The 17,500-nt window shown below is 35.1% G+C and overlaps 2 protein-coding genes across 2 annotated transcripts in view; one reads left to right on the forward strand and one right to left on the reverse strand.

The window, feature by feature from the left end:
* LOC137631087 (uncharacterized) overlaps window positions 1–11,595 on the forward strand; it is a 169,392-nt gene extending 157,797 nt beyond the window's left edge. The window contains 5 exon segments of the mRNA XM_068362713.1: window positions 1,028–1,203; window positions 1,813–1,937; window positions 3,678–3,877; window positions 7,074–7,313; window positions 10,322–11,595. Coding sequence (XP_068218814.1) covers window positions 1,028–1,203; window positions 1,813–1,937; window positions 3,678–3,877; window positions 7,074–7,313; window positions 10,322–10,386 — 806 coding nt within the window. The 3' untranslated portion in view covers window positions 10,387–11,595.
* A 5,388-nt stretch (window positions 11,596–16,983) lies between these two features.
* Window positions 16,984–17,500, reverse strand: part of LOC137631291 (rho-associated protein kinase 2-like) — a 1,461-nt gene continuing 944 nt past the window's right edge. The window contains exon 1 of the mRNA XM_068363072.1: window positions 16,984–17,500. This exon is cut by the window's right edge and continues 944 nt beyond it. Coding sequence (XP_068219173.1) covers window positions 16,984–17,500 — 517 coding nt within the window.

Below are 17,500 nucleotides of genomic sequence, written 5' to 3' on the forward strand. Positions count from 1 at the left end.
AGAAGATCATTCCACAGTCTGCTCACAGCTGGAATAACACTTGTTGACTACTGTGTAGTATTGTGCTTTATACTGGAGAAGGAATGGCTGTTAGAGTTACAGTACATGTGTACTTAGTACTACATACAGATGTTACAGTCTGGCAAGATCTGAATGCAATGGATAATCTGAATTATGAAAATTTTAATGCAGCATGCACAAAACACGAATTGAACGATGGTGCCAAATATTACCATCAAGATTTCGAATTATAACGTTCTTAGTCTAACTAATTAAGATAAAAGTCAGCAGTCGAAGACCAGACAGGAAAACAGTACTTGAAACAAGGTAGCATGAAATAATTAGAACTTTTTCTGAATAGATGGATCGCCAAAAATCTTAAAAGACTTTCTCAATAGAAGAATCTGACCGTATTTGCTTCTCAAGTCTAAATTTGCAATCAGGAATCACACCTAAAATTTTAAATGAATTATATATAGTTAGTCATTGTCATTGCAAATATCTTGGTGATGAGGTGCCACTCTACTCGACCTACTTACTATCTTTGAATTTTGTTAGGATTCAACTGTCATGTGTATGTGCGACGAGCTTGTTTTCAATGGCAAACCACATATCATGTGTATATTGTATGAAAAGTAATGAGGCCAGAACTCTACCCTGAGGAACACCATATATCAAGTTTCTATACTTACTATGGTGCCCATCAACAACTACTCTTTGCAATCCACTACTTAAAAATCCAATAATGATGTTAAGAGAATGCCCACCTACCCCCTATCTATTTAAGTTTGAAAACAAGGGGCTCTTGATTAACCGGGTCAAAGGCTGCACTAAATTCAAGGCCAATCATACAAACTTCATGACCACATGTATTGGAAATTGTAAGAAGGGCATCACATGCTCCAAGGCATACCTATTTAGACATTTTGCCTACATACAGGAAAAAACTTCTGAGTAGTTTCTGAATATCCACAGTTTAGTCTTAACCCATTTAATCACGTTTTTTTTTCTTTATTAACCCTTTCAGGTTGGTCACCGGCTGTGCGTTCTGGGCCCGGATGGGAGCACTACATCACTGTGGATTTCCTGAAAAAGACAAGGGTCACCCAGATTGAGTTTGAGGCTGTGACTTCCACCAGAAAAGTGACTCAGTTCAAAATTCAATTTTCCCATAGTGGGAAATTCTTCACTGATGCTTGCCCCGTGAGTTATTGTATTATTTTAAACATTATGATAGGTTATTAATACCTATATTGCAGAGTTAACCATTATAGGAAACTAGTATGTAATGCTGGAAAATTATTGGTCCCAGTGAAATTTTATTAGAATCTGATAAGACCTGTAGCGTTGTTCTAAAAGGTTAATACTGCTATGAAAGATGAACAAAACCCAGTGACTACATTTTGTCACTAAAGATTTCATGACATAAAAATAGAGCAAGTGTTAAAAGGACTTTTAGCCTACAACATTCTAGACCGTTGAGTAAACCTATGAAGTTTTAACAGAATCAAATAAATGTGTTGGAATCATTTAAAAGAATTTGATAATAGTTACTTTAATATTCCAAGAAGTTAATAGCAGCGGTGAGAGCCAAAAAAATCTGACAATAAATGTTATATCATCGTGAGCTAAAAATTTAAGACACGGCAGCTATGAAGGCTGAACAGAATCTCATAATTCTTATATCATTCTAAAAAGTTAAAAGTTGAATCTGATTGGAGCTTGATAAGAGATTTTATTCATTCTACGAAGTGAATGACTGCTATGAAACCTAAACAGAATCTAACTAGAGCTGCTGTATCACTCTGACAGGACGTTTTGAACGTAACAAGCAGTGTCGTCGAGCTCCCTCTGCAGTGTCGGTTCGAAGCAAGGTATGGACGGATATTAATCGTCGCGGCCGATGGGACGGAGGGACTGGCCCCGATTGGCGTTAGGTGAGTAACGGAAATTATTTTCCCTTTGTCCTTATTTTCTAATGGTGTACGTGACTCCTCAAAATGACGGCTAAATTTGTAGGTAGATATATACACACTTACAGATTCAACCCTTTCCAACCCTCCCCCTTTATAAACTACAACACGGCAGTTTTAGTAATTTGTGGGATATTATGTTTTCCTAGTGTACCTCCCCGGGTACCCCTTCCCTCTCACCAGGTTACGACTACTCACTCTCCCCCTTATCCTAGGGAAGGGAAGAGACAGAGTAGTCATATAGTTGAGATTACGTCTGGATTTAAATGTTGAAAATTCATACATACGCACAGTAGTCACACACACACACACACACACACACACACACACACTCATGCGCAGAGATTTCAATACTGGAAAGGTAATGATCTTTGTCGACTGTAGTTGTGGAATAAATCTCTTCAGTTGGCCTTAGTGATCAATATCCCCTACATTAAATATATGAATTCTGGATGTGTTTAGATATGGTTAAGTCTGTCAAGTAAGGTTCGTGTCATCTAAGTAATTATCAGGTTTTCAAAGTTCTCTCCTAAATTTTTCTTTTTTTGTCACTGGTGCCGCATTTGAGGTGATCAATGTATCGCAGAAGAAAGATGATATTCTACATAGAAAATTGCATGTAATGACGGCCTCTCTCATAATGCTTGGCCATAGTTACTAGTGACCAACCAGACGTAATGCCTAGATGGGACCTTGTTGTGTCCTGATTGGTAACGTCTCTGCCTGGTGTTTGCCAGACTGGGGTTCGAGTCCTGCTCAGACTCGTTAGTCCCTTTAGCGTCTGCAACCTTACCATCCTTGTGAGCTAAGGTTTGGGGGGTTTGTGGGAGCCTGTAGGTCTATCTGCTGAGTCATCAGCAGCCATTGTCTCACCCTCCCTGATCCTAGCTTGGATGGAGAGGGGGTTTGGGCGTTGATTATATAATATATATGGTCAGTCTCTAGGGCATTGTCCTGCTTGCTAGGGCAATGTCACTGTCCTTTGCCTCTGCCATTCATGAGTGACCTTTAAACCTTTACGCAGTGTTGGCTTGTAAGACATGGTCACTTGTTGAAGTGAATAGGAGGCCTTGTGTTGATCTCTATCCTCGATATATTCATCTCCCTTGATAAGGTTCTTTCCCCAAATTCCACAAAGATTGAAGAAGAACGAACGTCTTCGCTATCAATTATACATATCCTGTGTGATTGTCCAAAAGTTAGAGCGTGTCGAGCTTTAGAATTGATTGCTTAACGTTTACCTTTTTAAGATATGATATTGTATATTCTAGTGATTCCGAATTTTAGATTTTCAAGATATAATTTTTTAGATTTCAGTGGTTCCATGTTTGAGCTTATCAAGATAGATTTTTTTTTTTTTTTATTTCAGGGGCAACAGGTTTTAGTTTTAATACATACACATTATAATTTTGTAATTTCATGAGTTCCAGACTTTAACCTTTCCAAATATAATTTTCCTCAATGGCACTATAAGTTGTTCCAACAATGATAGAATTTCTCTCTCTCTCTCTCTCTCTCTCTCTCTCTCTCTCTCTCTCTCTCTCATATATATATATATATATATATACACACACACACACACACATATATATATATATATATATATATATATATGTGTGTGTGTGTGTGTGTGTGTGTGTGTATGTATGATGCATATCTGATTGCTGTGCATTATTGGTTGATATTTTTTTTTCAATGTCGCAGGTTTGAGTGGTTCGGTTGCCCCATTGATCAAGTGGACGGTGTTTGCGACACGTCCATCACAACTCCCGTGACAGACACGACGATGGGCTGGCGTCACGTGGCTCACGACTCCGTCAGCGACATCTTCTATTTTTGCGATTTCATCCCGAAGAAACAGAGGGTCCAGTGTTACTCCACTCTGGATGGGGATGTTTGGAACGGTAAGTGATTTCTTTTCTTTTTTACAATTTTTAGCGATAAAGGAGCTAGAGAAGGAGATCACCTTTAAAATACCGTGTGTCCGTAAATTCGAGTCATGGTTTTAATGTCCTAGTATAAGGATATCAATGACTCTTCAGTAAAAAGAATTGCTTTAAATTATTTAGAAAACAAGCTTTTCCTCGTATGCAATTTTTTTTAATTTGGAGTGTGTTTTGACTGGAATCAGAGAAAACTCATCTGAAGTTGGTCCCTGTAAATGACAGCTGCGCCACCATCGATGCGACGGATAAACTTGTAATTAATCAGTGCAACCAAGACACTGTCGACAATGGGTCGCCGCGGCATTTTGATTTACCTTAAATAAATATTCTAAAAAACCTAATAAGTTATTAGAAAGGGATAGAAAACTGAATGTGTATCAATAATGTGTTATATAATACATAAAACACTAAAACCAAGACACGAATTCACAGACACAGTTCAGTAGGCTACATCTATCATACGTCTGCTCCTGCTTCCTTTCCACGTTCTTGTTGTCCAACCACTTTTTTAACGTTTACTTTTCACCGTATCTGGGAGGGTTGTTGAATGGTCTTCAAGGCTCCAATCCAGAGCTATATGACCCAAATTTACGAGTAAAATGAATGCAATAAGAGACTGACTTGGCTGGAAGAATAGATTATTTGCGTCACACGGATTTTGGATCATATCATATGTATTGAAGAATCAGGACAAATCATAAATGTAAAATACGGTGACAGAGTAGTGTTATTATGATTAGTTGATGTTACAATAACATACTTTGTCAATGATGAGCAAAAAGGAGGTATTTTGACCGAATATATGAAAACAACAGAAACTAATTTCATGAAAGATGATAATGCGAACATTATCATGAATTTTGAATGGGTTGCTGATATCTGGGTTAAAGTAATTTTCCAGTAGACTTACAGCAAGCATTTTCATAAATACAATTAATATGCGTGTGTACTCATTCATACCCTAGTATTCGGACAAGTCGCTGCGATCAACCCCCCCCCCCCCCCCCTTTGCCCTTTTACAACCCATTGGATTTGTTTATTCCTTCGTAGCTCGTAATCACGTCAGCAACCTACATAACTGTTGTTTATGGTATTGGTTGCCAAAATGGAATGACCCCTTCATACATACCTGGAATAACAATAGATCATTAGTTGAGAATGAATCATTTTATCCCAGCATCTTCGCCGACTCGTCTTGGTGTCATATAATCAGAGACTTCTTATTAAAATACGTTTGATGCCGAAAGCCTACATCACAGCTCTACTCTCTGGCTTGTTTAACATCTTGTTGGCTCTCTAGTGAGAATATGTAAAGAAAACTCGTACACATACATACAAAAAATAAATGAGTATCGCTCTCAAAAAGATCGAATCCTACTGCAATACAAAAGTAAGAAAAATCACATCCCAACTTTAGGACTATTAATTAATGATTAAAACCTTGATGACATATGCTACTACACTTTTGAACTATATTGAAACACGTTCTTTCAATGCAATACTGAGCAACATTACTCTTAATACCCGTAGCGCATATAGTATTACAGTACAAAATGCATAACAATAACTATTAAGCAAAAGCGTGAATCTAGTCGCCAATATTGCCTTGTTTTTTGTTATCCGTAGTTGCAATCAATTCCAATTCTTGAGTTCAGATAATCCGATAACTTCTGGCTGTGTAAATTTAACTTCTCCAAAAGAATTTCTGATGCAACTTCCATTTTAAGCGGCGAGGTAAACTCAACATCAACCGTAGCCATTTATCATTGACAAAAGTTATGGGTGAAGGAAATTTATGAATGGAAAGTCGGATTCCAAGAGATTTTCTCCAGTCTGAATATGGTTCCTCGTAGAATTAGCAACATGACCAACTCCAACTATTAGTAATTACACTGCAGAAATCTTCTGTTCTAGCTCAGAGCTCAATTAAGAGAGACTTCATGACAAAAACCAATAAGGATACACTTTTTAAGAGAGCTTGTTAACTAAAAAGTTTATCTAATTATTATTATTATTATTATTATTATTATTATTATTATTATTATTATTATTATTATTGGAAAAGCAGAATGTTATAAGCCCAGGGCCTCCCACAGGAAAAAAATAGCACAGTGCAGAACAGAAATAAATAAATAAACTACAAGAGAAGTAATGAACAATTGAAATAAGATATTTTAAGAACAGTAACATTATATAAACTATAAAAACTTGAAAAACACGAGGAAGAGAAATTAGAGAGAATAGTATACCCTTAGGCAAGATAACTCCACCCCAAGACAGCGAAAGACCATGGTACAGAGGCTATGGCACTACCCATGGCTAGAGAACAATGGTTGGATTTCGGATTATCCTTCGCCTAGATAGCTGCTTACCATAGTTAAAGAGTCTCTTCTACCTTTACCAAGAGGAAAGTAGTTACTGAACATTTACATTGGAGTAGTTAACCCCTTGAGCAAAGAAGAATTGTTTGGTAATCTCGGTTTTGTCAGGTTTATGAGGACAGAGGGGAATGTGGAAGGAATTGGCCAGACTATTCGTTGTGTGTGTAGACACAAAAAAAATAATCAATGACCAGAGAGAGAAAGCAATTTAAATGAATTGGATTTGAATTAAGGTCAGAATTAATTTCAAAGTTAACTATGATGATCAACTATATATTGGTACCAAATGAAAAGCAATGTTCTCAGGTAAGCTAGGTTTATAGGGCTAATAGCCAGGAGGATAGCTTGGGCTTTCACTTGTAGCTCAATGCCCACGTGCCAGCACAATACAGTGGACAATTCTCAAGGCACTTGTGCTGTGTCTGAGGATGCCCCCACCGATCAAGCACCCCTTGGTCAAATGGATGTTAGAAGTGTTTAAATTGGTGATGGCTTCACGTTACATTTACGAGGACAAAGCTATGGGATAATATGCTAATATGAAAATTGCCTGACGCATTTATTTGATTGCTGATAAAAGGATTCCACAGAACAGTGAAAAGTTATCGATGGATTTAAGGGAAATCGTAAGAAGGGGGTAAGGGACTGCTAGTTTTTAAAACAAGCTGGGAAAAATACAGGTATATAGTTGTATCACGTTGTTTGAAACAAAAGATAAAAATGTGACAAGTGCAAATGTGTCACAAAACTTACTTCTTTTTACTGTTACACAGCCATGCCAAGCTACATTGGCCGTCTAGTTGGGTTTGATGCCGGCACTCAGATGATGTACGCCATGGACAGAAAGGAACGAGCAATGGTTGGCAGCGTCGATGGCATCAATTGGGGAATAGTAGATGCGGCTAATGTAGCTACATTGCAGACTACTATCGAAGCATCCGCTGATAAGGCATTGCCAGTGCCTGGGAAAGTATCTGCTACGTTGGTCCCAGTCACATTTGGATCCTGGACAGGTATGACTTTGGTATCTCCTTTTGGTAATTATATTTTAGCAGCAAAGCATTAAACGTACTGCATGTATCCTCAGCAAGTGAGTGGTTTTAAAGGTAACTTTATTTCACGTTTGCATTGATTTCCCTGGAATACATTTTCAGCTAATAACAAAGGCATGAGATATGTGGGCACTTGTAGTAATATCTATGAGACATAAATCATAAGCAATGAACACATTCAATTAGATAAAACATTGGACTTAATATCCCCTATGTCTAGCTTAACATAATTTAATTTTAAGACCAAATTAGTCTTAAGGTTCTCCTTGACCATTAAGTAATTTGAAATTGAGTGTAATGTACTTATTCCTATCATTCCATAGGTTTTCCTGGAAAGTGTTTAGGTGGTCATAAGAGATTCTCAAATTTACAAAACAAACAGAGAATAATTTTCGATGTCCAAAACTTATAAAAAGATCAAATGGGTGATATAAAAAGGAACACACGACTCAGTACAGATTGTGAGTTTCTGTCATTTGAGACTGATACTATGATACAAGAGAAGGCTAAAGTTACTGCCAGATCTTTGCTCAGACAGAATCTATAACGTTTACAATACTTCCAGAATGCTAAAATGACTGTCAGATCTTTGCTCAGACAGAATCTATAACGTTTGCAATACTTCCAGAATGCTAAAATGACTGTCAGATCTTTGCTCAGACAGCATCTATAACGTTTACAATACTTCCAGAATGCTAAAATGACTCAGATCTTTGCTCAGACAGAATCTATAACGTTTACAATACTTCCAGAATGCTAAAATGACTGTCAGATCTTTTCTCAGACAGCATCTATAACGTTTGCAATACTTCCAGAATGCTAAAATGACTGTCAGATCTTTGCTCAGACAGCATCTATAACGTTTGCAATACTTCCAGAATGCTAAAATGACTGTCAGATCTTTGCTCAGACAGCATCTATAACGTTTACAATACTTCCAGAATGCTAAAATGACTGTCAGATCTTTGCTCAGATAGCATCTATAACGTTTAAAATACTCCCAGAATGCTAAAATGACTGTCAGATCTTTGCTCAGACAGCATCTATAACGTTTGCAATACTTCCAGAATGCTAAAATGACTGTCAGATCTTTCCTGTAGATGCTGTCTGAACAAAGATCTTTCAACGCTTCCAGAAGGCTAAAAGTATTGCCAGGTCTTTGCTCAGGCAGCATCTATAAAAGTTACAACACTTCCAGAAGGCTAAGATCACTCTGAGAGTGTCATTTTTTCAAACCAAAGGTACTTGTCATGATTAACTCGATACAGAAGGGCATTACCCTTCTCTATTAGGAGGAATGTAAGAAAAAAGTAGCAACTGTTAGGTTATCAGTGATCAACAGAATTCCCATATTAAAAAAGCAAATATTTTTTATGAAAATATAAGGTACATTACACTACACTCAGTGCAGCATAAAATGGCTGATAGGGCTGGGTACCTGCTTGTAAACAGATTCCCCCATTGCTGCCACGTTTCCATATATCACCGACCCGCTCTCCAAGCTATCCCTCTTACTCTCTGTCTCTCTTTTATTTAACTGCTCCAATATATCACCAATTCTCTTTGTTTATCCCTTCTAACATTTGCTCGTTTATATATTCATATTGTTGTTTATATAAGTAGTATTAACCCAATTTCCTTCTATTCATTATTACATGTTTTATTCATGATGTCGCCCGGGTTGTGCCTTCCTCCTCTCCATTATTTTCCCACCCCATCATCATCCTCCCTCACCCTTCACACACTCCAACCGACCGCTCGTCTTTTATCTCTTCACATCAACCTAGGCTTTTGCCTCCTTCAGCATCCATTCTCTTAACCTGCTGTTGCTCACTGTCTTTGGGCCTCCCTGCCCAGAGCACACCAATCTCATCCCCTCCCCCTCATACAGACCATCACACACTATAATTTTCTTGGTGTGAAACCTTCACTTTCCTTAATTCATTCCCTGTTTCCTTTACATTTTTATTCTTCTTTACCCAAAGTACACATCTTCTCTGAGCTAACACTTCCTTATTGCTATAAGATCTCTTCCCAGGGTCATGAGAATTTAGGTCAACCCTCTTCTGTTTATAGTTCCTTACATAATCATTTTTCTATTAATCGCGCGAGTGTGCTATCACTATGTGTGTGTTTGTGTGTGTGTGTATGTGTGTGTGTTTGTAGCCCCTTCTCATATGCTATGTTTATGATGAAGAGAACATTTATACATGACTTGAATGATGACAAATTAAAACTTAGAATGATTTTGGATAAAGGTTCGGGAATGCACCAATTTATATAATGCTTTATATATATATATATATATATATATATATATATATATATATATATATATATATATATATATATATATATATATATATATATATATATATATATATATATATATATATATATATATATATATATATAGAGAGAGAGAGAGAGAGAGAGAGAGAGAGAGAGAGATGAAGTGTAGCAGCGTTGGCTGGCGATTTATGGATATGTGGTATCAGTGGGAGATTCCGTTTAAAGATAGGTACTCTCCCCGATCGACCGTTTTTCACTGCATCGGGTATAATCAGTACAGGCATGAAGACCATAGAGACAGAAGAAAGTTGAGAGAATTCACTTTCATTCGGTCGGGGATTCAACCGGTGCAATTAGCTGAGGGCTGAAATAAGACTGATCACCCTACAGTCTTCAACTCCCTATTTGAACACTCATTAGAATCAATGTGCTTTAAAGACAACCTTTACCCAATCCGGCCTGCACCTGCCAAATATCTTCCGCCTGTAGTAACATAGCCTTAGACATACTGTTAAGATAATTGAGACGTTGGTTCTGTGACTAATAAAAGTTTTATTCCCCATTCTTTGGAGGGTTTGGATATTGTATTGATTAATTTCAGGGATTAGGCAAAAATTAATGAAAAGCATGAAGTTGATATTGCTCTATTACTGAAAACGATACTCTTTTCCCAACAGCTGACTACACAGGAATTTCCCTCAGCGGGGTTTACAAGGCTAAATGGTCTACCTGCTGCTCCTAAGCTGCCTCTATTCCTGCGCTAAAAATAAACCTTTGACGCAAGAGGCTGTGCTGGCTTATGATCAGCATGATTCATTACAAATCTTTGAAGTACCTTCAGAGTTTAGTTTCATGGCTTGAATTGTACGAAATTTGTTCGAATTCCAAATAAAGTGGGCATTAATTTTCAAAGGATATAATCTACAGTACATATAGCAAAACCAGACCTGTTACATCACAATCCCCATCAATTTGCTTAAGTAGTTAGAAAATTTATGAGAGTTTAATACTGTAGTATCCATGGCTTAGTATTACGTATATTACGCAACGTATAATGATTTGTAAAAGAATGTAGTGTAAATTAAAACCAAACGCCACTGAGTACAATTTTTTTTTTTTTTACTTTTAATGATTTAAGTTTCAAATTAATGTTAGTAAAAGTATCCCTTGTTTGAATATTTCCAGATTATAGTTTTCCTTTTTTTCCAAGTATCCGTGATCTTGCAGGACAAATGTATTATCCATCTTTGCCCCAAGAAACCGTGCTTAGCTGTGCTTATTATTATAATCCTTGTTAATGAATTGTGACTCTTATATAGTGTTTTTAACCAGTGCAAAATATTCATCATATATAGTAACTCTAATATTCATATTGCATTACCCTTCAGCAATATTATGTTATTCTATTTTTGAAAGAATTGATGTATATTGTTTTAAGTTTAGTTGCAATTTAGAATTATTCAAAGTATTATTGAGAAATTTTCTTTATAAGGCATAAAATGGGATAGATATTCTCGCAGTACATCATCATATAATTACTTTCGTAAAAACTAAGAATTATATTGTTGCCCTGTCAATTAATGTATAACATCATTCGATAGAATATACAATAGACTTTAAAAAATGCATTCATAAAAAGCTTTGTAACTATTAATTTTGGAAAACTGCTCTACTATTTAGCCATCATTAATACAGGATTAGCAGCTGAAAGTTTTCTAAAAAACATATAATCTCTCAATATATTCAGATTTAGACTCAAAGAAAGATTAAAATCATCGCCTATAGATGTAAGTAGATACCTCAAGTTGAAATGTGTGAAAGCTAAGATGGGCTAGATGATATTGCAATATTTTCAAATTCACGTGACCCAAAAATGAATACAATCTGTGGAAGCTACATCAATCCAATAACTGTAGCTTCTTTGTTCAAGGCTTTTCTTCATTCGTTGATTGGCAAAACCATGTGTTCAATTTTAATTATTTATTAATAAAGTTTGATGATTATAACGCCTGTCCTTGATTTTCCCTAATTGTATTTTTAATTAACTGTGTTATTCATTTTCAGTGAGTGTCCTGGGACAATGGTCGGATCTAAAGTAAGAAACATTATGTGTATAACTGTAGTAATTGCGTCTTAGTGTAAGTGTTGGATGTCCTCATGTGGAAACTACGGAAATTAATGTAGCTGTTGAATGTAGTGAAGTAAAATCTGTAGATATTAACCTTGTAGTTGCATGTATTGTAGCTGGTGTTGTAGACGTTACTGAAATAGTTGAATGTCGTAGTGAAAGGACTACTGGATGTCCTGAAGTAGAAACTGCTGACATTATTGCAGTACTGTACCTGTTTTTGGATGTCCTGAAGTAGAAACTGCTGACATTATTGCAGTACTGTACCTGTATTTGGATGTCATGAAGTAGAAACTGCTGACATTATTTCAGTACTCTACCTTTGGTTGGATGCCCTGAAGTAGAAACTGCTGACATTATTGCAGTACTGTACCTTTAGTTGGATGTCCTGAAGTAGAAACTGCTGACATTATTGCAGTACTGTACCTGTATTTGGATGTCCTGAAGTAGAAACTGCTGACATTATTGCAGTACTGTACCTTTAGTTGGATGTCCTGAAGTAGAAACTGCTGACATTATTGCAGTACTGTACCTGTATTTGGATGTCCTGAAGTAGAAACTGCTGTCATTGTTCCAGTACTGTACCTGTATTTGGATGTCCTGAAGTAGAAACTGCTGACATTATTGCAGTACTGTACCTATACTTAGATTTCCTGAAGTAGAAACTGCTTACATTATTGCAGTACTGTACCTGTATTTGGATGTCCTGAAGTAGAAACTGCTGAAATTACTGCAGTATTGTAGTACCTGCATTTTGAAGTCCTATAGTAATTTCAGGCTTTACTTTGGGATGTCATCCTGAAAATAGAAATTATAGCCATTACTGTAGTAGATTGGTATCCAGTAGTAGAAACTGCTAACATACCTATGGTTGATGATTATTATAAAGTTTAGACTTCTGACTACTGCGCAATAGTTTGAAGTTGTAAACGCCCTTTTTAGCCTCATGCTATGACAATATGTAATTTTCAGCTAATGATACCAGATTTAGAATAATCTTTTTTCCAGACCTCATTAACCAGGAAGAATTCGCCTTTGCGAAGTTAAAGTCTATTCCATTTTACCGAAGCCTTTTTAATCTCGATCAAGATTAGAACATTTGTAAACCAAGTGATTATGCTGCTATTATCCATCAAATGTTTTCATATTGCTAATGCCAATTTTTCTTATATTTTATAGGAAATTGCGGAGCGTGAAGCAAAATAGATCATTTACTTCAGTGTACCTCTTGTGTTTAAACACTCCAGTTTTTTATTCTTTAAGTTTTTTAATATCTCCTCTCCAGGAAAAATAGAAAACCCTTAAAAAAAAAAATTTCTCTCTCTCTCTCTCTCTCTCTCTCTCTCTCTCTCTCTCTCTCTCTCTCTCTCTCTCTCTCTCTCTCTCTCTCTAAGTGAATATAGATTATCCGGGTGCATTGTGTTACAAACTAATATTGCCTTTCTTTGAAAGGATGTTCGTGCTGAAATTTGCATTTACTTAGTGGAGATTTGTAATCTCTCATAATTTTAAAGGGAATCTTCTTAAGGATGTCTCCTTATTAAAATGTACGTTTTTTTCTTACAGTAGAAATTCATTTTATTCCCTAAGAACGAACTTACATTGGTAATCTTGTAGTAAATAGAGTCCTTGCTGCAGTGAAATTACTTTTTTTTTTTTTTTTTTTTTTTTTTTTTGCATTTCTAAAAGCAGTTCAATTTTCAATATTGATTTGGTTTTTCAAAATCTCTTCCCTGAGGTTGATAAATTTAGCTTTAGTGAAAACCAAAAGCACAATGTAACCATACCCAAATTAAGGAAAAACTTTGAAAAATAAGACTAAAACTTTCAGATAAAATTTCATCGAAATCATTAGCTTGTTGAACTCTAGATCTACATTTTGCATTCGAGCAAATAAAAGGCCGACATTATTATTATTATTATTATTATTATTATTGTTATTATTATTATTATTATTGATTTTATATTATTATTAATGTTGTTGTTGTTGCTGTTAAGGAACTGGAGAATTACGACAACACCTAACATTCTTAAATTTATTTCCGTCACTAACAAATAAATACGTTTCAAACATAGGTGTTCATAATCATGCTCCTGCGTAAAAGAAAGTAAAACAATATAGAGCATTGTATTTTTCATTCAAGTCAGCATATGTAAATATACGTTATTTTAAGAATTAACTTTCTATTTCACATAGTTTTATTACAAAGTCTTACGCAACCTGTTTAAGAGTGCTATATGATCCATACGAGATATGAACAAGGGCTTATGTAAATCTTTTTTATATTTTTTATGAGGTATTGCGTCATGTTTGTGAGAAAATGTGCAATTCTTATATATGCCACATGTTTTAGAAGGCTCTCGAAAACCCCATTTTTAGATTATGTCTTTTTTTCTATTTCGAGGACAAAGGTGGGTGGAGCTAGCTGAGAGAGAGAGTCGTCTTGCTGGTGCGTTGGTACGTATCCGAGAGTGATAATTGACAACCTTGCGCCCTTAAGCCAACCCCAAGCCTCCATATCTCGGACCTAGAATATTCTGGGAGTAGCTAAGTTCATAGAGAAACAGCCGTCGTGTGAAAGAGCCAAAGTTAATCCGTCTCTCTCTCTCTAGTGCCTATAGTGTGTCCTCTCCAAAGTGATTAGGTTTAATTACGAAATATATCGTGTGTAAGGTGGTAAAACGTTATGAAAGACATTAAAGGGGATTTTAAATTTATTCTGTTGTGATGAGTGTTGGCATTGTATAAATCTTTGTGACTGGCCCAGTGAAATTTATGAAAATATGTGAAGTTAGTAAGTTTATCAGTAACTTCATGTTAGTTCTTTAAGAATTTAAGCACTAGAGTGTAATTATTTCTTTTTTCATGGTCTAAGGCAGGGATGGGGAACCTGCAGCCTTAAGGCCGCATATGGCCTTCTGGACCATAAAGTGCGGCCTTCTACGGCCTTTGAATTATGTATAGTATGTGTAGTATATTTCTGCTTTGACACTGAATATTGTGTGTTTGAAATCATTCTACTGTATGTACACACATACAAACATGTACACAGACAACAGGAAAGTTGTGTTCAGTGATGTAACTCCCAAAGAATGGAAGTAATTTTTCCTTGAATTCAATGAATACTAACTTAATACAACTAGCAGTTTTTCCTTGTCAGCTGCAACAGCTGTTGTAGCTAACATGGAAAAAGTGCTAGTTGCAGTGAGTGAGTAATTTAACGTATGATGAACGAAAGAGCTCCTGTTTATGTCCAGCTTCTCATTGTGATCTATGTTAGTTTTAGATGAGTCAACAGGTTCCAGATTTTTGGCATTAAAATATTTTATTTGTGCTTTCACTGATGAGTTTTGATTGTATGAAAAAAAGCTTCCCTTAGGTAACCTTAACACAAGGATAAGAGGAAAAGATTTTAACAACTTCAATAAGCAATATCACAAAGGAGGACTAAATTTTACTTCCTTATTATAATAAGTTATGCACTGGTGGTGTTCCAGCTATGATGGCTAAAAACTAGGAATTTATTAAACATCTTATGAAAGAAAATAATTGATTTTTTTTTCAATGAAAACAGCTAAGTGTGTTTAAACAGATACAGTTTTTTACTTGGATGTTGTATTTTTCCGAGATGTGATTGTTTAAAAAGTACCTACTTGCCAATATAAAATATTTTAAAAGGTTATATTGTTGATATTTATAAGCTATCTTTTCCAAAAGATTAATATTATTTGATTTATCACTTCAATACAAAGAACCTACTTGCTTAACTAAAGTAATTTGAAAATGACATGCTTTCGATATTATTCATTTACTTACGGTAGTTTGAAAATACCCAAAACTTGAATGAATTATTTTAAAATTTAGTTTTCAATATAATTAATTTACTGATTGCTTGTATAAGAAGTACATAATTCAAATATTTGAAATTGTAATGCTTTAAATTTTTATAAACCTGTCACTCTCTTTAGATTACTAATAAATCACTTGGAGGATAAAATAACCAACAAAAATTTTATGTGGCCTTAAGGAGTATTGAGGAATTGCAAGATGGCCTTCATCCAAAAAGGGTTCCCCACCCCTAGTCTAAGGTTTATTCAGATTTAATATTTCAAGTCAAGTGATTATATAATTTTCAGAGTGTAATTATTTCTTTAGTCTTAGGCTAAGGTTTTATTCAGAGTTAGTATTTCAAGTCAAGGGATTTAATAGTTTTCAGAGCGTAACATTTTTGTCTTAATCTAAGTTTTGTTCAGACTTAATATTTCGAGTGGTTATTATTTCATGTAAATTCTTTCAAAGTGTTGTAATTTTTATAGAATATATTTATTTTTGTAAAGAGTGTATTATTTCAACCACCAGTGTTTTCACAGTACTTTCTCATATTCCAGTTAAAGAATCGAAGTAGGAAGTTGTTTGAATATTTGTAATAATAATTACCCAGTTTTGTTTTGAGTGTACTTAAGAGACCTTTAGATATTCAGTGTTTTTATTTATAGCTGTCTGGGAGTTGTATAACTGTCTCAGAGCTCGGATATTAACATTTTCAAGTGTAACTGATTTAATGTTAAAATAAACAGGTGAGTTTGGAACTCGAGAGGTTGTGTAGCTTGCCAGTCGTAATATATATATATATATATTATATTTTGGTTCCCAGACCCCAGGAGTATAATATATACATATATATATACAGTATATATATATATATATATATATATATATATATATATATATATATATATGTATATATATATATTTATATATATACACACATATATATATATATATATATATATATATATATATATATATATATATATGTATATATACTGTATACAGTATATATATATATATATATATATATATATATATATATATATATATATATATATACATAAGGTAGTTTTTTGTAAAGTTATTTTGAAACACTATCGATTACCAGTGTGTAGGCTACATGAACACGAATGTAGGTCAGTAATAAGGGCAAATAAAAGATGATTTAGAGAAAAATAGACATTTATTAGATAAATCAGCCATAAGGGATTCTTACAAAAACACTGCTTAGGAGAGAAAAGAAAAAAAATTATAATTTTCCTAATTAAAGAAATGCAAAAAAAGTTATTTTCCTTAGAAGGTAAAGGTTAACAAAATCGCCAGACCTAAATCACCTGGATACTGCATTCTCCTTGGTCAATAGAATCCTTTCGTAAGTCCTAGGGAAAGTTACTTCTCCTTAATTTCAAATTCCTTCTTGGTGCCTTAACTATAGGCCTATCTATTTCATATGCTCCCTGAGCATCCTTTTCAGATGTATTCCAAAGAATGCCATGGATATTTCCCTTTGTTCTTTCGTCTCCCTTTTCATCTCCTTCCTTTCCGTGTGTCTTTTTCTCGCGTCCTACGTTATTATCTCTGAAATCTCTGGATTCACTTTCGTGGCAAAGATGTGTTGTTTCAACATTGATGTTGGATGTCGCCCAGTCTGCATTCAACTTCATCCGTTTCTGAGGAATTTCTCCATTGGTTTCCTCCTCTTCTTCTTCTTCCTTTCCTTCCCTTTTTTTCCTAAGGCCAAGCTGCATATCGGCAACTTCCGTCTCTTCCTGCTCCGCATGCCAATTTTCGTGTGGTAGAGACTTGGTCCCACTTAGTGCTTGACTGATCTTAAACTTGAGGCAGAGAATTTCATTGTTTGCTTGGACTAAGTCTCGTTCAAGGTTTCGTTTCTCC

The sequence above is a fragment of the Palaemon carinicauda genome, chromosome 39 (genome assembly GCF_036898095.1).
Source record: "Palaemon carinicauda isolate YSFRI2023 chromosome 39, ASM3689809v2, whole genome shotgun sequence".
NCBI lineage: Eukaryota > Metazoa > Arthropoda > Malacostraca > Decapoda > Palaemonidae > Palaemon > Palaemon carinicauda.